The 19,182-nt window shown below is 49.4% G+C and overlaps 1 protein-coding gene across 2 annotated transcripts in view; it reads left to right on the top strand.

The window, feature by feature from the left end:
• LOC100083635 (C-X-C chemokine receptor type 1-like) overlaps positions 1 to 17,001 on the top strand; it is a 38,532-nt gene extending 21,531 nt beyond the window's left edge. The window contains exons 1-2 of one of the 2 annotated variants that reach the window (XM_029052737.1): positions 5,583 to 5,668; positions 15,504 to 17,001. In XM_029052737.1, coding sequence (XP_028908570.1) covers positions 15,630 to 16,709 — 1,080 coding nt within the window. In that variant the 5' untranslated portion in view covers positions 5,583 to 5,668; positions 15,504 to 15,629 and the 3' untranslated portion in view covers positions 16,710 to 17,001. Of the gene's footprint in view, positions 1 to 5,582; positions 5,669 to 15,503 lie in introns of those variants that run through there. The other variant, XM_029052664.1, reaches the window with a different exon arrangement.
• The last annotated feature ends 2,181 nt before the right edge of the window (positions 17,002 to 19,182 follow it).

Here is a 19,182-nt window from a genome sequence, read left to right as displayed (position 1 = left end):
CCGGCACCGTGAGTATTATTCCCTTTTAAATCTAATAAACGTAGCTTTTGAGTGCCTAACATCACTGGTATCCTTGCAAACCATATCTTAATAATAATAATAATTATTATTAGGGTACTTGTTAAGTGCTTACTATATGCCAAGCACTGTTCTAAGCATTGGGGTGGATAAAAGTAAATCGGGTTGGACACATTCCTGCCCCCCATGGGGCTCTCAATCTTAATCCCCATTTTCCTAATGAGGTTACTGAGGCCCAGATAAATTAAGGGATTTATCCAAGGTCACACAGCAGACACGTGGAGGAGCCGGGATTAGAACCCAGGTCCTTTAACTCCAGGCCCGGCCTCTAGCCACTAAGCCGTGCTGCTTCTTCTTCTTGTGAATTTACATCTGGGATAAATGTGAGCCGTGTCTTGTGCATTCACAGGATTGTGGAGGCCATCCAGACCTGAGGGTGAGTAGGATGAGATCGAAGAAAGGTTAGGGGAGTGAGTGAGTTGAGTTCAGTAGAGAGGGTGGTGATGAGAGCGTCAATTTGGTCATCAAGGGAAGGTAGTTTGGGTCTGGAGCTAAATAGGTCATGATGAGTTGAGAAAATTGGATGGGGTCAAAAGATCAGAAGTCTCTGTGGGGGAACAGCACAGATCTGTGGGGATGGGATGTGTGGGAGAGAAGGCAGATGAGGAGGTAATTCATTCAATCGTATTTATTAAGCACTTACTGTGTGCAGAGCACTCAACACATGGTCTAGTGGCAAGAACACAGGCTTGGGAGTCAGAGGACGTGGGTTCTAATCCCAGCTCTGCCACTTGTCTGCTGGGTGACCTTGGACAAGTCACTTCATTTTTCCGAGCCAGAGTTACCTCATCGTAAAATGGAGATTAAAACTGTGAGCCCCGCATAGGACAACCTGATTACCTTGTATCTACCCCAGTGCTTAGAACAGTGCTTGGCGCACAGTAAGTGCTTAACAAATGCCATCATTATCATTATGATTATTAAGCACTTGGGAAAGTACAATACAACAATAAAGAGTGACAATCCCACATATTCCGTCTGTCACCAAATCCTGTCGGTTCAACTTTCTCAACATCTCTAGAATCCACCTCTTTCTCTCCATCCAAACTGCCACCAAACTGATCCATGAACTTTTCCTATCCAGGCTTCCCTAATAAATAACAACTGGGGAATTTGTTAAGTGCTTACTTTGTGCTGAGCACTATTCTAAGCGCTGGAGAAGGGGCAAGATAATCAGAATGGACGCAGTTCCTGCCCCACGTGGGCCTCACAGTCTAAGTAGGAGGGAGAACAGGGATCGAATCCCCTCTTTGTAGATGAGGGAACTGAGGCACAGAGAAGTTAAGTGATTAGCCCAAAGTCACACAGCAGATACTTGGCAGAGCTAGGATTAGAACCCAGGCCCTTTGACTCCCAGGTTTGCGCTCCTTCAAATAGGCTACACTGCCTCTCTACTACAGTAACCTCCTCGTTTACCTCCCTGCCTCCTGTCTGTCCCCATTCTAGTCTATACTTCACTCTGCTGCCTGTGTCACTTTTCTAAAACATTATTCTTTTTTTCCTAATGGCATCTGTTAAGCACTTCTCATGGTCCAGGCACTGTATTAAGCGCTAGGGTAAATACAAGATATGTGGGTTGGACACAGTCCCTGTCCCATGTTGGGCTCACAGTCTTAATCCCCATTTTACAGATGAGGGAATAAAGATGGCATTTGGTATGCGCTTACTATGTGTCAAACGCTGTTCTGAGCACTGGTTAGATACAGGCTAATGAGGTTGTATACAGTCCCTGTCCCACAAGGGACTCGCAGTCTTAATCCCCATTTTACAGATGAGGTAACTGAGGCACAGAAAAGTGACTTGTCCAAGGTCACACAGAAGTGGTAGAACCGGGATTAGAATCCAGGTTCTTACTGACTCCCAGGCCGGGGCTCTATAATAATATGATGATGGTGTTTTCCTATCCACTATCCACTATCCTACCTATCACTAGATAACTGATGCACGGAGAAGTGAAGTGACCTGCCCAAGGTCACACAGCAAATGAGTCACTGACCAAGTCTACACACTCCTCACAGACCTCCAGTTGTTGTGCATTTCTTTCCTCATCCAAAGGAAACTCCTTCTCATCGGCTAGGAGTGTGACCTCAAAATGAAACTGTGCCCTCCTCAGCTACAGGACCCAATCACTTCCTCTCCTCTTGCCGGGCTTCCCGGCAGGGCTCTCAACAACAATATGAATCACGGAGGTGAGCAGCCTGGCCTAGTGGATACAGCCTGAGACAGTACATATCTAATTCATTTATTTATTTATCATTAATTCATTCATTCAATAGTATTTATTGAGTACTTACTATGTGCAGAGCACTGTACTAAACGCTTGGAATGTACAAATCGGCAACAGATAGAGACAGTCCCTGCCCACTGATGGGCTTACAATCTAATCGGGGGAGACAGACAGACAAAAACAATAGCAATAAATAGAATCGACGGGATGAACATCTCATTAAAACAATAGCAATAAATAGAATCAAGGTGATGCACCAGCTCATTAGCAAATAAATAGGTAATAAAAATATATACAATTGAGGGGACGAACACAGTGCTGAAGGGGAGGGAAGGGAGAGGGGGAGGAGCAGAGGGAAAGGGGGGAAAAGAGGGCTTAGCTGAGGGGAGGTGAAGGGGGGGTAGAGGGGGAGCAGAGGGAGCAGAGGGAAAAGGGGAAGCTCAGTCTGGGAAGGCCTCTTGGAGGAGGTGAGCTCTAAGTAGGGCTTTGAAGAGGGAAAGAGAATCAGTTTGGCGGAGGTGAGGAGGGAGGGCGTTCCGGGACCGTGGGAGGACGTGACCCGGGGGTCGACGGCGGGACAGGCGAGACCGAGGGACGGTGAGGAGGTGGGTGGCGGAGGAGCGGAGCGTGTGGGCTGGGCGGTAGAAAGAGAGAAGGGAGGAGAGGTAGGAGGGGGCAAGGGGACGGAGAGCCTCGAAGCCCAGAGTGAGAAGTTTTCGTTTCGTGCGGAGGTTTATAGGCAACCACTGGTTTTTAAGAAGGGGAGTGACAGGCCCAGAGCGTTTCTGCAGGAAGATGAGCCGGGCAGTGGAATGAAGAATAGACTGGAGCCGGGAGAGACAGGAGGAAGGGAGATCGGAGAGAAGGCTGGCACAATAATCCAGCTGGGATATCATGAGAGCCTGTAACAGTAAGATAGCCGTTTGGGTGGAGAGGAAAGGGCGGATCTTGGCGATATTATAAAGGTGAGACCGGCAGGTCTCGGTGACGTGACGGATGTGTGGGGTGAATGAGAGAGACGAGTCGAAGATGACACCAAGGTTGCGGGCTTGAGAGACGGGAAGGATGGTCGTACCATCCATGGTGATAGGGAAGTCAGGGAGAGGGCCTGGCTTGGGAGGGAAGATGAGGAGCTCAGTTTTGGTCATGTTGAATTTTAGGTGGCGGGCAGACATCCAGGTGGAGACGTCCCGGAGGCGGGAGGAGATACGAGCCCGAAGGGAGGGGGAGAGGAAAGGGGCGGAGATGTAGATCTGCGTGTCATCTGCGTAGAGATGATAGTCGAAGCCGTGAGAGCGAATGAGTTCGCCGAGGGAGTGAGTGTAGATGGAGAAAAGAGGGCCGAGAACTGACCCTTGAGGAACCCCAACAGTTAGAGGATGGGAGGGAGAGGAGGAGCCTGCGAAGGAGACGGGGAATGAACGGCCAGAGAGATAAGAGATTTATTCATACAACAATGTAACTGTTAAGTGCTTACTATGTGCCAAGCACTGTTCTAAGTGCTGCGGTAGCTACAACGTAATCAGGTTGTCATATGTGGGGCTCACAGTCTTAATCCTCAAAGCTGTCCATCCCCTTGCCCCCTCCTACCTCAACTCCCTTCTCTTTCTACTGCCCACCCTCTACGTTCCGCTCCTCTGCTGCTCACCTCCTCACCGTCCCCAGTTCGCACCCGTCCGGCTGTCGACCCCTGGCCCACGTCCTCCCGCTGTCCTGGAACGCCCTCCCTCCTCACCTCCGCAAACTCACTCTCTTCTCGTCTTCAAAGCCCTACTGAGAGCTCACCTCCTCCAGGAGGCCTTCCCAGACTGAGCCCCCTTTCCCTCTGCTCCCCCCCACTCTTCCCCCTCCCTTCAGCACTGTGCTCACTTGTATATATTATTTATTACCCTATTTATTTTGTTAATAAGGTGCTATCTCTTTGATTCTATTTACCTTGATGATGTTGTCTTGTTTTATTTTATTCTGTTTTGCTTTGCTGTCTGTCTCCCCCATTTAGACCGTGAGCCCGTTGTTGGGCAGGGATTGTCTTATCTGTTGCTGAATTGTACATTTCAAGCTCTTAGTACAGTGCTCTGCACATAGTAAGCGCTCAATAAATACGATTGAATGAATGAATCCCCATTTTACAGATGAGGTCACTGTGGCACAGAGAAGTGAAGTGACTTGCCCAAAGTCACACAGCTGATAAGTGGTGGAGCCAGGATTAGGACCCAGTACCTTTGACTCCCAAGCCCGGGCTCTTTCCACTAAGCCATGCTGCTTCTCTTAATTCTCTGTTAATGCCTGTCTCCCCTTCTAGGCTGTAAGGTTTTTGTGGGCAGGGAATGTGTCTGTTTATTGTTCTGTAGGACTCTCCCAAGTGCTTAGAACAGTGCTTGTCACACAGTAAGCGCTCAAGAAATACCACTGAATGAATGAACAAATGAATGAGTCAGAAGGACCTGGGTTCTAATCCACACTCTGTCACATGTCTGTTGTGTGACCTTGGGCAACTCACTTCACTTCTCGGGTCCTCAGTTCCCTTGCCTGTAAAATAATACTATTACTAATACTAATTAATAATAATGTTGGTATTTGTTAAGCGCTTACTATGTGACAAGCACTGTTCTAAGCGCTGGGGTAGATACAAAGTAATCGGGTTGTCCCACGTAGGGCTCACAGTCTTCACCCTCATTTTATAGATGAGGTAACGGAGGCCCAGAGAAGTGAAGCGACTTGCCTAAGGGCACACAGCAGACATGGGGCGGGGCCAGACCGTTAAGGTGAAATCGGCCTTCTCCTTGGACGGCCAGGTCCTTCTGACTCCCAGGCCCAGGGCTCCATCCACTATCCAGAGAAGCGATGTGGCTCAGTGGAAAGAGCCTGGGCTTGGGAGTCAGAGGTCATGGGTTCAAATCCTGGATCAGCCACTTGTCAGCTGTGTGACTTTGGGCAAGTCACTTAACTTCTCTGGGCCTCAGTTACCCCATCTGTAAAATGGGGATTAAGACTGTGAGCCCCACGTGGGACAACCTGATCACCTTGTATCCTCCCCAGTGCTTAGAGCAGTGTGTTGCACATAGTGCTTAACAAATGCCATTATTATTATTATTATTATTATCCCGTGGTGGGCTGCTGCCTGGGGGAGAGCTGTTTTCCTGGGCCCCAGGGGAGGGAGGAGGTGACTGGGAGGGAGGCCGTCAGTGGGGGCGAGGGGGAGTGACTAAACTGTTTCTGAAGTGTCAAGGGTTACTATATTGTTGGACAAGTTCCTTTTTGAAGCCTCAGTCACACTCTCTTCCTCCTTCCTGAGCACTCTACAAGCTCACCGTCCCAAGGAACAGCTTCCCCCCTCCGCGCCTCCTCCTCCAGGCAGCAGAGGTAAGGAACCGGATGCATCGCATCGCTGCTCACCCAGGGGAGGGATCGTGGGCTCGACTGGAAGCTCGTGGCGGGCAGGGAGCGGGTCTACCGACTCTGTTGGATTGGACTCTCCCAAGCTCTTTGTATTGTGTTCGGCTCACAGTGAGTCCTCGATAGATACCATCGGGAGAACGGTTGGTTGGGACGTTGGGTCCAGATTGGGCCTGGGAATTGAATCGATCCATCGGTCGTATTTGTTGGAGAGTACGACAGAACAGAGTTGGTAGACACCTTCCCTGCCAATGGGAGCTTACAGTCTAGAAGGGGAGACGGAGGTGAATATTAATAAATAATTGATGGATAAGGGTGTAAGAGCAGTGGGGCTGAGGGAAGGATGAATAAAGGGAGCAAATCCAAGTGGAAGGGCAACGCGGAAGGGAGAGGGAGAAGAAATAATCAGCCCATCATCAATAGTATTTATCGAGTGCTGACTCTGTGCAGAGCACTGTACTAAACCCTTGGGAGAGTACGAGAGAAGCAGCGTGGCTTAGTGGAAAGAGCCTGGGCTTGGGAGTCAGAGGTCATGGGTTCTAATCTCGGTTCCACCACTTACCAGCTGGGTGATGTTGGGCAAGACAATTCACTTCTCTTTCCCTCAGTGATCTCATCTGGAAAATGGGGATTAGGACTGTGAGCCCTACGTGGAACAACCTGATAACCTTATATCTAGCCCAGCACTTAGAACAGTACTTGGCACATAGTAAGTGCTTAACAAATACCATCCTTCTTCTTCTTATTATTACAAGGAAGTTAGTAGATACAATCCCTGACTTCTAGGACTTTATTGTCTACTGTGTGCAGAGCACTGTACTAAACACCTGGACAGTACGATAGGATGATTAGATACAATCCCTGCCTTCAAGGTGTAGCTTAGTGGAAAGAGCCCGGGCTTGGGAGTCAGAGGTTGTGGGTTCTAATCCCGGCTCTGCCACTTATCAGCTGTGTGACTTTGGGCAAGTCACTTCACTTCTCTGTGCTTCAGTTATCTCATCTGTCAAATGGGGATGAAGACTGTGAGCTCCACGTGGGGCAACCTGATCACCTTGTACTTATCCCAGTGCTTAGAACGGTGCTTGGCAAATAGTAAGAGCTTAGCAAATACCGTCATCATCATTATTATTACAGTCCGTGTGCAGAGCACTGTACTGAGCGCTTGGGAAAGTTCAGTAGAGTTTATAGATATGATTGCTCTGCTCCAGGAGCTTACTGTCTACTATGTGCAGAGCACTTTACTGAACACTTGGAAGAGTTCAATAGAGTTAATAGATATGATCTCTGTGCTCGAGGAGCTTACAGCCTACTATGTGCACAGCACTGTACTGAGCACCCGAGAGAGTTCAATAGAGCTAGTAGACACGATCCCAGCCTTCAGGGAGTTTACAGTCTACCATGTGCAGAGCACTTTAATGAATGCTTGGAAGAGTTCACTAGGGTTAATAAACCAGATCCCTGCCCTCAAGGACCTACAGTTTGGTGCATGACAGAAACTATAATAAATTTCTGATAGGGAAACCACAGACTTTAAAGATGTGTTTCGAAGTGTTACCTTGGGGAAATGGGGAAGGTGAATACCTAAGTGCTGAGGGAGTGAGGACACAAGAGTAATGACGATAATAATCCATCGATTAATCGCTGTCAGTTATCGAGTGATTCCTGTGTGAAGAACACCATACTAAACGCTTGGGAAAGTACAGTACTACAGAGCTGGTAGACACAATCCCTGTCTACAGGGACCTTAATAATAATAATAATAATAATAATGATGATGGTATTTGTTAAGTGCTTACCCAAGCACTGTTCTAAGCACTGTGGTAGATACAAGGTAATCAGGTTGTCCCACGCAGGGCTCACAGTCTTCATTCCCATTCTACTGAGGGAGTAACTGAAGCACAGAGAAGTTAAGTGATTTGCCCAAGGCCACACAGCAGACAAGTGGAGGAGCCGGAACTAGAACCCACAACCTCTGACTTCCAATGTGCTCTTGCCACTAAGCCTGGCTGCTTAGAGGGAGACAGATGTAAAAGAAATTAGATAGAGGAAATGGGAGAGTAGAGAGATATGAACTTAAATGCCGTGGTGAATAATAATAATTATAACAATTAGGGTACTTAAAAAGATTAAAGATAATGAGGTCTGGCACAGTCTCTTTCCCACATGGGCTCAATCTCTTATCCTCATTTTACAGATGAGGTCACTGAGGCCCAGAGAAGTGAAAAAACTTGCCCAAAGTTACACGGGAGATGTGGGTCGGAGCTGGTATTAGAACCCAGGTCCTTCTGACTCCCAGACCCGGGCTTTACCAATTAAGTAATGCTGCTTTGAATATTTAAGGAGTACATATCCAAGGGCCTAGGTGACAGAGAAGGGACAGTGAGTAGGGGAAATGAAAACTTACTTGGGGAAGGCCTCTTGGAAGAGATGTGATTTCAGGAGTTTTGAAGGTGAGGAGAGCGATCGTTTGTCCGATGCGAAGAGGGGTGGAGTTCCAGGTCAGAGGCAGGACGTGGGCGAGAGGTCGGCGACGAGACAGAGGAGATGGAGGCCCAGTGAGAAGGTTGGCATTAGAGGAGCAAAGTGTGCGGGCTGGGGTGGAGGAGGAGGGCAGAGAGGTGAGGGAGGAGGGGGTGAGGGGATGGACGGTTTTCCGTTTGATGCGGAGGTGGATGGGCAACCACTGGAGATTCTCGAGGAACGGGGAGGCAGGGACTCAGCATTTTCTTTAGAAAAATGATCTGGGAAGCAATGTGAAGTAGGGACCGGAGAGGGCAGAGTCAGGAGGCAGGGAGCTCAGCGAGGAGGCTGATGTCGTAGTCAAGACAGGACACGATAAATGCTCGGATTGATATGGTAGTAGTTTGTCTTGTCTTATGCCATAGCGACACCACGGACTCGTCTCTCCCAGAACGCCCCGCTCTCCATCTCCCATCGTTCTGGTGGTAGTAATTTAGGTGGAGAGGAAAAGGAGGATTCTAGAGATTGTTGAGCAGCATGGCTCAGTAGAAAGATTCCGGGCTTAGGAGTCAGAGGTCATGGGTTCTAACCCTGCCTCTGACACCTGTCAGCTGTGTGACTTTAGGCAAGTCACTTAACTTCTCGGTGTCTCAGTTACCTCATCTGTAAATTGGGGATTAAGATTGTGAACCTCACATGGGACAACCTGATTACCTTGCATCTACCCCAGCACTTAGAACAGTGTTTGGCACATAGTAAGCACTTAACAAATACCAACATTATCATTATTATTATTACTTATTATTATTGAGAAGGTTGAATCTACCCCATAGGATTTGGTGACAGACTATGTAGGATGAATGAGAGAGAGTAGAGGATATGTGCATATCTTTAAATTCTATATTAAGATAGAATTTATATATTAATGCATATCTTTAAATTCTGCATCAATATAGAATTTATATATTAGTTATATATATATATATCAAATTATATATTCTAAATGATTTATTCACATTAATGTCTATCTCCCCCTTGAGTCTGCATGCTTGGTATGGGCAGGGAACCTGTCTGCTAATTCTGTTGTATTGTACTCTCCAAATGCTTAGTACAGTGCTCTACATATAGTAAGCTCTCAATAAATACAATTGATTTATTAATTGATTGAGTGATTGAGGATAATGCCAAGGTTACGGGCTTGGGAGACAGGGAGGACAATGGTGCTATTTACAGTGATGGGGAAGTCAGGGGAAGGACAAGGTTTGAGTGGGAAGATAAGGAGCTCTGTTTTGAGTATGTTAAGTCTGAGGTGATGGGAGGACATCCAAGTAGAGATGTCTTGAAGCAGGAGGAGATGCAAGAGTGAAGAGAGGGAGAGAGATCAGGGCTGAAGATGTAGATTTAGGAATCATATATTCATTCATTCAATAGTATTTATTGAGTGCTTACTTTGTACAGTGCTCTGTACAAAGTGCTTGGAATGTACAATTCGGTAACAGACAGAGACAATCCCTGCCCAGTGACGGGCTTATCCGTATAGAGATGGTGATTGAAGCCTTGGAAGCAAATGAGTTCTCCAAGGGAGTGGGTGTAGATGGAGAATGGAAGGGGACCAAGAACTGAACCTTGAGGGACCCCCCCCTCCCCCCCACAGTTAGGGGGTGGGAGAGGAGGAACCCGTGAAGGAGACTGAGAATGAGAGGCCAGAGAGCTAGAAGGAGATCCAGGAGAGGACAGAGTCGGTGAAGTTAGATAACGGTTTCCAGGAGAAGGGGATCGCCCACAGTGTCCAAGGGAGCTGAGAGGCTTAGGAGGACTAGAGTATTGTTGTATTTATTGAGCATGTGTCCTTCTTCTTGCCAAATCCAATGGCCCCTACTCTATCCTAATCCTCCTCGACCTCTCAGCTGCCTTTGCCACTGTCGACCATCCCCTTCTCCTCCACATTTTATCTCACCTTGGCTTCATGGACTCCGTCCTCTCCCAGTCCTTCTCTTATCTTTCTGGCCGTTGGTTCTCAGTCTCTTTCGAGGGCTCCTCCTCTGCCTCCCATTTCGTTCTCGGTCTCCTTCGAGGGCTCCTCCTCCCCCTCCCATCCCCTAACTGTAGGGGTTCCTCAAGGGTCAGTTCTTGTCCCTCTTCTGTTCTCCATCTATACTCATTCCCTTGGTAAACTCATTCGCTCCCATGGCTTCAACTATCATCTCTATGCAAATGACATCCAAATCTACATCTCCTCCTCTGTTCTCTCCCCCTCCCTCCAGGCACATATCTCCCTCGCCTTAAGGACGTCTCCTCCTGGATGTCTGCCCGCCACCTAAAACTCAACATGTCCAAAACTGAGCTCCTTATCTTCCCTCCCAAACCCTGTCCTCTCCTGGACTTTCCCATCACTGTGGGCGGCACCACCATCCTTCCCGTCTCACAGGCCCACAACCTCAGTGTCATCCTTGACTCGGCTCTCTCATTCACCGCACACATCCAATCCGTCATCAAAACTTGCTGGTCTCACCTTCACAACATCACCAAGATCCGCCCTATCCTCTCCATGCAAACTGCTACCTTGTTGGTACAAGCTCTCATAATATCCTGGCTGGATTATTGCATCAGCCTCCTCTCTGATCTCCCATCGCCCTGTTTCTTCCCACTCCAATCTATTCTTCATTCCGCTGCCCGGATCATCTTCCTACAGCAACGCTCTGGGCATGTCACGCCCCTCCTCAAAACCTCCAGTGGTTGCCTATCAACCTTCGCCTGAAACAAAAACTTCTCACTCTTGGCTTCAAAGCTCTCCATCACCTTTCCCCTTCCTACCTCACCTCCCTTCTCTCTTTCTACTACCCACCCCGTACACTCCGCTCCTCTGCCGCTCACCTCTTCACGGTCCCCCATTCACGTCTGTCCCGCCGTCGACCCCTGGCCCGCAATCTATTGTCATCCTGGAATGCCCTCTCTTCTCACATCCGCCAAACTAACTCTCTTCTCCTCAAAGCCCTATTGAGAGCTCACCTCCGCCAGGAGGTCTTCCCAGACTGAGCCCCCTTTCCCTTTGCTCCCCACCTTCTGCTCTTCCCCCTTCCTCTCCCTTCATCACTGTGCAATTTGTATATATTATTTATTACCCTATTTATTTTGTTAATGAGATGTACATTCCCTTGATTCTATTTATCTTGATGATATTGTCTTGTTTTTGTTTTGTTGTTTTGCTTTGCTGTCTGTCTCCCCCATTTAGTCCATGAGCCTATTGTTGGGCAGGGATTGTCTCTATCTTTTGCTGAGTTGTCCATTCCAAGCGCTTAGTACAGTGATAATAATAATAATAATAGTAGTAATGTTGGTATTTGTTAAGCACTTACTATGTGCAGAGCACTGTTCTAAGCGCTGGGGTAGATACAGGGGAATCAGGTTGTCCCACGTGAGGCTCACAGTTAATCCCCATTTTACAGGTGAGGGAACTGAGGCCCAGAGAAGTGAAGTGACTTGCCCACAGTCACACAGCTGACAAGTGGCAGAGCCGGGAGTCAAACCCATGACCCCTGACTCCCAAGCCCAGGCTCTTTCCACTGAGCCACGCAGTGCTTTGCACATAGTAAGTGCTCAATAAATACTATTGAATGAATGAATAAATGAATCAAGTCAGACACTGTACTGGGGTTAATACAAAGATAATCAGGTGAAGCCCAGTCCCTGTCCCACACAGGACTCTGGGGGAGGGAGAATAGGTTTGGAAGTCCCATTCCTCAACTTCCCCTCCCCTCCACGTCATCCCGACTCACTCCCTTTGCTCTTCCCCCTATTCCCGCCCCACAGCATTTGTGTATATAATAATTATGGTAGTTGTTAAGCACTTACTATGTGCCAAGCAATCTTCTAAGCACTGGGGTTGGGGGGAATACAAGGTAATCAGGTTGTCCCAAATGGGGCTCACAGTCTTAATCCCTATTTTACAGATGAGGTAACCGAGGCCCGGAGAAGTGAAGTGAATTGCCCAAGGTCACACAGCAGACAAGTGACGGAGGCAGGATTAGAACCCACAACCTTGGACTCCCAAGCAGGGCTCTTGCCACTAGGCCTTGCTGCTCCTCTAAGGCCATGCTGCTTTATGTACACATTTATAATTCTTTTTATCTATATTGATTCCTGTTCACATGTTTAGATGTCTGTCTCCTCTCCTCTAGACTGTAAACCCGGTGTGGGCAGGGATTGTCTCTCTTTATTGCTGAAATGTACTTTCCAAGCTCTTAGTACAGTAAGTGCTTAAGAAATACAATTGAATGAATGAATGAAAGATGAGGAAACTGATGTCTAGAGAATTTAGGAGACTCGCCCAAGGACACACGACAGACAAGAACAGTGCTCAGCACATAGTAAGCACCTAACATATACCATAATTATTAATTATTATTAAAAGGCGGAACTGGGATTACACTTCCAGGCCTGTGCTCTTTCCACTAGGCCACAGTGTTTCCTGATGCTATGATGTGGTAGCGAGGGATAAAAAGGGTAGAGAGATTGGGGTGTGGGGAGGGAAGAGTAATCAGTCATATTTACTGAGTGCATTCTGTGTGCAGATCACTGTACTCAGCGCTTGGGAGAGGACCATATCACAGAGTCGGTCGAAATGTTCCCTGCCCTTATGAAGCTCTTAGCCTCCAGAGGGATTATTCCAAGATTCTCAGCTCTGAACTTTGAGCAGGATGTGGGAGCAGATGGATAGGCCAAGTGTAGGGCACTTTGTTTATTCATTCATTCAACCATGTTTATTGAGCACACGCTGTGTTCAGAACACTGTACTAAACGCTTGGGAGGGTACAGTGCAGCGATAAACAGACTCATTCCCTCCCCACAACGAGCTTACAGTATAGAGGGGAAGACAGACATGAATGGAAATAAATAAATGAGGGATGTGGACCTAAGTGGTGTGGGGCTGTAGGGGGATGGGGGATGAAGAAAGGGAGCGAGTCAGGGTGACAAAGAAGGGAGTGGGAGAAGAGGAAAGGAGGGGCTTAGTTAGGGAAGGCCTCTTGGAGGAGGTGGGCCTTCAATAGCATGCTCTGGACCTCTGCCGCTCATCTCTTCACAGTCCCCCGTTCACACCTATCCTGCCGTCGACCCCGGGCCACGTCCTCCCGCTGTCCCGGAATGCCCTCCCTCCTCACCTCCGCCAAACTGACACTCTTCCCCTCTTCAAAGCTCTACTGAGAGCTCACCTCCTCCAGGAGGCCTTCCCAGGCTGAGCTTCCCCTTTTCCCTCTGCTCCCTCTCTGCCTCCCTTCACCTCCCCTCAGCTAAGCCCCTTTTCCCCCCTTTCCGTCTGCTCCTCCCCCTCTCCCTTCCCCTCCCCTCAGCATTCTGCTCATTTGGATAGATTTTTATTCCCCTATTTCTTTTGTTAATAGGAATCCCCTTGATTCTATTTATCGTGATTATGTTGTCTTGTTTTTGTTCGTCTGTCTCCCCTGATTAGACTGTAAGCCCGTCAATGGGCAGGGATGGTTTCTATCTGTTGCCGAATTGTACATTCCAAGCACTTAGTACAGTGCTCTGAACATAGTAAGCGCTCAATAAATACTATTGAATGAATGAATAAAGCTTCAAAGGTGGGGAAGAATAATAGTCTGCTACTCTGCCGCCAATTCCCCTATCTTTAATCTATTTTTATGTCTGTCTCCCCGGCTAGACTGTAATCGCCTTTTGGGTAGGGATCGTGTGTCCCAACTTTATTATACCGTACTCTCCCAAGCGCTCAGTACAATGCTCTGCACACAGTAAACCGTCAGCTCCTTTAAGGCATCGATCATGTCTACCAACGCTATTGGATTCTTCCAAGAGTTCAGTACAGTGCCCTACTCACAGCAGATTGAAAGCTTCTTGAGGGCAGGTATCTTTTTTGTAATATGGTTTTTGCTAAGCGCTTACTATGTGCCAGTCACCATTAATCATAATAATAATAATGATAATAATGTTGGTATTTGTTAAATGCTTACTATATGCCAAGCACTGTTCTAAGTGCTGAGATAGATACAGGGTAATCAGATTCTCCCACGTGAGGCTCAGAGTCTGTGTCCCCATTTTACAGATGAGGTAAACGAGGCACCGAGAAATTAAGTAACTTGCCCAAAGTCACAAAGCTGACTGGTGGTGGAGTCGGGATTAGAACTGATGACCTCTGACTCCTATGCCCACGCTCTTTCCACTGAGCCACGCTGCTTCTCTGCATTCTAAGCACTGGGGGAGATCCAAGCTATTCGGGTTGGGCACAGTCCCTTTTCCACGTGGGGCTCAGAGGCTTAATCTCAGAGTCTTCAGAAGCAGCGTGACTCAGTGGAAAGAGTCTGGGCTTGGGAGTCAGAGGTCGTGGGTCCTAAATCCCGGCTCCGCCACTTATCAGCTGTGTGATTTTGGGCAAGTCACTTAACTTCTCTGTGCCTCAGTGACCTCATCTGTAAAATGAGGATGAAGACTGTGAGCTTCACGTGGGACAACTTGATTACCTTGTATCTATCCCAGCACTTAGAACAGTGCTTAGCATATAGTAAGTGCTTAACAAATGCCAACATTATTATTATTAAGCGCTTAACAAATACCATCATCAATCCCCATTATATAGGTGAGGAAACTGAGGCCCAGAGAAGTGAAGTGACTCTTCCAAGTTCGCACAGCAGACGAGTGGCAGACCCGGGATTAGAACCCAGGTCCTTCCAACTCCAAGGTCTGAGCTCTAACATGATTAGTTATACGAACTACACTACCCCAGTGCTTACTACATAAGTGCAGTGTGGCTTAGTGGATAGTGCATGGGCCTGGGAGTCAGAAAGACCTGATATCTCATCCTAGCTCCACCACTTGTCTGCTGTGTGAACTTGGGCAAGTCATTTCACTTCTCTGGACCTCAGTTACCTCATCTGTAAAATGGGGGTGAGCGTGAGCCCACTGAGGAACAGGGATTGAATCCGACCTGGTTAACTTGTATCTACCCCAGTGCTTAAAACTGTGCCTTGGCACACAGTAAGCGTGTGGCTTAGTGGAAAGAGCACACGTTTGGGAGTCAGAGATTGTGGGTTCTAATCCCAGCTCTACCACTTGTCAGCTGTGTGACTTTGGGCAAGTCACTTAACTTTTCTGTACCTCAGTGACCTCATTTGGAAAATGAGGATTAAGACTGTGAGCCCCGCGTGGGACAACTTGATTACCTTGTATCTACCCCAGCGCTTAGAACAGCACTTGGTACATAGTAACCGCTTAACAGATACCATTATTATACCATCATTAGCAAGTACCATCATTACTATTAACAAATACCACAACTCTTCTTCTTCTTCTTCTTCTTATTGGCGCTCAGTGAACACCATCTATAGTCGAATCTTCCGACCGATTGCCCTGCACACAGGAAGCGCTCAATGAATACCACGGCTTGACCGATCGATCGATTCCGATCCTCTCAGCTCGTCGAGAGCCGGACCTCGGGATGAACCACTTAGTGGACCTCGACGAACTCTTCTCCTATTCTAACGTGTCGGACTACAGCAGCTACTCCCCTAGCCTGGATGACTTCTTGTCCACGGTCGGGATGTCGGCCCCTTGCCGGCGCGAGCCTGGGGCTGTGATGCGGCCTGCCCTGGCAGCGCTCTACGGCCTGGTCTTCCTGTTCAACGTGGTGGGGAACTCACTGGTGGCGCTGGTGGTCCTCCACAACCGCCCGCACCGCACGGTGACCGACGTCTACCTGCTCAACCTGGCCGGGGCCGATCTGCTCTTCGCCCTGACCCTGCCCTTCTGGGCCGCCTACCAGGTGACCGGCTGGCTCTTCGGCACGGTCCTCTGCAAGCTGGTGTCCGTCCTGCAGGACCTCAACTTCTACAGCGGCGTCCTGCTGCTGGCCTGCATCAGCGTCGACCGCTACCTGGCCATCGTGCACGCCACCCGGTCTGCAGCCCACCAGCGCCGCTGGGTCGTCTTCGTCTGCCTGGGCCTCTGGATCCTGTCCTTCCTGCTGGCCCTGCCCGCCCTGGTCCTCCGGGATGTCTTCACCCCGCCCAACTCCACCCCCGTCTGCTACGAGAACATGGGCAAAGACACGGCCCGCTGGCGGGTGATCCTGCGCTTGTTGCAGCAGACCTTCGGCTTCCTCCTGCCCCTCCTGGTCATGCTCTTCTGCTACGGCCGCACCCTGGCCGTCCTGTTCCGTGCCCGCATGGGCCAGAAGCACCGGGCCATGCGTGTCGTCTTGGCGGTGGTGCTGGTCTTCCTGCTCTGCTGGCTGCCCTACAACGTGATCCTGGTGATCGACTCCCTCATGTGGGTCAAAGTGTTGACTGACAGCTGTGGCCTGCGGGACCACGTGGACCGTGCCCTGGTGGTCACCCCGGTGCTGGGCTACCTGCACAGCTGCCTCAACCCCATCGTCTACGCCTTCGTGGGCCAGAAGTTCCGGCACAGCCTGCTGAGGATCCTGGCCGCCCGCGGGCTGGTCAGTAAGGACTTCCTCGTCCGTCACCGGATCCCGTCCTCCCAGAGCTCTTCGGTGGCCAACATTACCACCGTGTGACCGCCCCGGATCTCGGCTTCCCTGGTCTTCCTGTCCCTTGGACCTCCTTCTGGCGTGGGAGGGAACTTAGGGTCCAATTAGGGGCTGAGCCCTCCCCCCGGAGACTGCTGCTGCCTCTCTCCCCTCTGTGGCCATCCCCGGCCCCACATACATCTGCTGGACCCCAGAGTCTCCCTGGAGCAGGGGGTTGGTGATGGTGGGCGGAGGATGAGTAGAAGCCCCTTCTACTCTGTCAGCTCACTGTGGGCAAGGAACAATTCTGCCAGTTCTGTTGGGTTGTACTCTCCTCGGCACTCGGTACAGTGCTCGGCACATAGTAAGCGCTCAATAAATATCTTTGATGTTGATAACGTTGATGCGGGGTGGGAAATCATTTTGTGGACATCCTTTCTTTGAGGGCCGAGGCGGAGGTCATTCCGGACAGCTGGCCTCCGCCCCCTCGCAGGTCTCCTCATGCCGGAAACAAGACCCCCAAGAGCCCCCAGTGTTGAACCATGATACTCTCTGGGGTCAAAGGTCAGCCCCACGGGTCCAACCCACATCCCAAATCTCATCACGCTCCACGCCCACCCCGCCTTCTCCATTTCCGAGCCACTGAGCGTGCTATGTCCTCGACACCGTGCCCATCTCTCGGGTGTAGTAATATTAATGAACAATTAATAATCGTGGCATTTCTTACATGCTCACTATGTGCCAGGCACTGTACAAAGCACTGGGGTGGATACAAGCAAATTGGGTTGGACACAGCTCCTGCCCCACATAAGGCTCCCAGTCATAATCCCCATTTTCCAGATGAGGCAACTGAGGCTCACAGAAGTGAAACGATTTGTCTGTCCACGGTCACACAGCAGACAAGTGGCGGAGCTGATATTAGAACCCGCGACCTTTTGACTCCCAGACTCCGGCTCTAGCTACTCTGCCATATAATGCAAGGAGCTGGCAGCACTGGGCAAGATGGGCGAGGGGAGCTCTGCCTTCCAGACTGGGGAGACCGGACCCCTGCTTTGGGGGAGCAGCAGGGGTAATAATAATACTAATAATTATGGTATTTTTTGAGCACTTACTACGTGCCAGGCACTGTTCTAAGCGCTGGGTTGGATTTAAGCAAATCAGGTTGGACACAGTCTCTGTCCCACGTGGGGCTCACAATCTCAAACACCATTTTACAGATGAGATAACTGAGACCCAGAGAAGTGAAGTGATTTACCCAAGGATACACCGCAGACAAGTGGTGGAGCCAAGATTAGAGCCCATGGCTTTCTGACTCCCAGGCCGTTGCTCCATTCACTAGGCCATGCTGCTTCTCGGATGTCACGGGGGTTTCTGTGAGAAGGGCGTCATGGACTCTCCTGGAAGCGTCTCAGAGGTGACATCGAGGCTGACCGACCAGTCCAGCCCAGGGCCTCCGGCCCGTCCAGCTCCCTGCTTTCCCGGGGTCCCCGGAGGAGTTGGTGGGATCGGTTCAGGAGGGCGAGCAGCCATAAACTCCCCAAGACACGGGACAAAGTCACGGACGAGTGACCTCTCGCCCACATCCTAACTCTAGCCTGGAACACCCTCCCTCCTCAAATCTACCAGACAATTCCTCTCTCCCCCTTCAAAGCTTTACTGAAGGCACATCTCCGAGAGGACTTTCCAGATTAAGTTCTGATTTTCCTCATTTCCCACTCCATTCTGTGTCACCCTGACTCACTCCCTTTGCTCTTCCCCCCTCTCCCCACTTCACAGCACTTATGCATATTAACTGTCATTTTATATATTTATATTGATGTCTGTTTACGTATATTGATGTCTGTCTCCCCCCTCTAGATTGTGGGCTCGTTGTGGGCAGGCATCTTCTCTCTTTATTGCTGTATTGTACTTTCCCAAGTGTTGAGTACAGTGCTCTGCACACAGTAAGTGTTCAATAAGTACGACTGAATGAATTAATTCTAGTCTCTTTCACGGGCTCCTCTAATAAGAATAATAATAATTGTTATATTTGTTAAACGCTTACTATGTGCCAAGCACTGTACCAAGCGCTGGGTGGATACAAGCAAGTCGAGTTGGACCCAGTTCTAGTCTCCCATGGGGCTTTCAGTCTCAATCTCCATTTTACACATGAGGTAACTGGGGCACAGAGAAATAAAGTGACTTGCCTGGGGTCACACAGCAGACAAGTGGCAGAATTAGAACCCAGGTCCTCCTGACTACCAGACCCATGCTCTGTCCACTGCTTCTCCATCTACTCCCACTCCCTTGGAGAACATGAGAAGCAGCGTGTCTCAGTGGAAAGAGCCCGGGCTTGGGAGTCAGAGGCCCTGGGTTTGAATCCCGGCTCTTCCCCTCATCAGCTGTGTGACTGTGGGCAAGTCACTTCACTTCTCTGTGCCTCAGTTACCTCATCTGTAAAATGGGGATTAACTGTGAGCCTCACGTGGGACAACCTGATGACCCTGTATCTCGCCCAGCGCTTAGAACAGTACTCAGCATG

Source organism: Ornithorhynchus anatinus, chromosome 1 (genome assembly GCF_004115215.2).
Source record: "Ornithorhynchus anatinus isolate Pmale09 chromosome 1, mOrnAna1.pri.v4, whole genome shotgun sequence".
NCBI classification, from domain to species: Eukaryota; Metazoa; Chordata; class Mammalia; order Monotremata; family Ornithorhynchidae; genus Ornithorhynchus; species Ornithorhynchus anatinus.
This window is presented reverse-complemented; position numbering and strand designations above follow the sequence as displayed.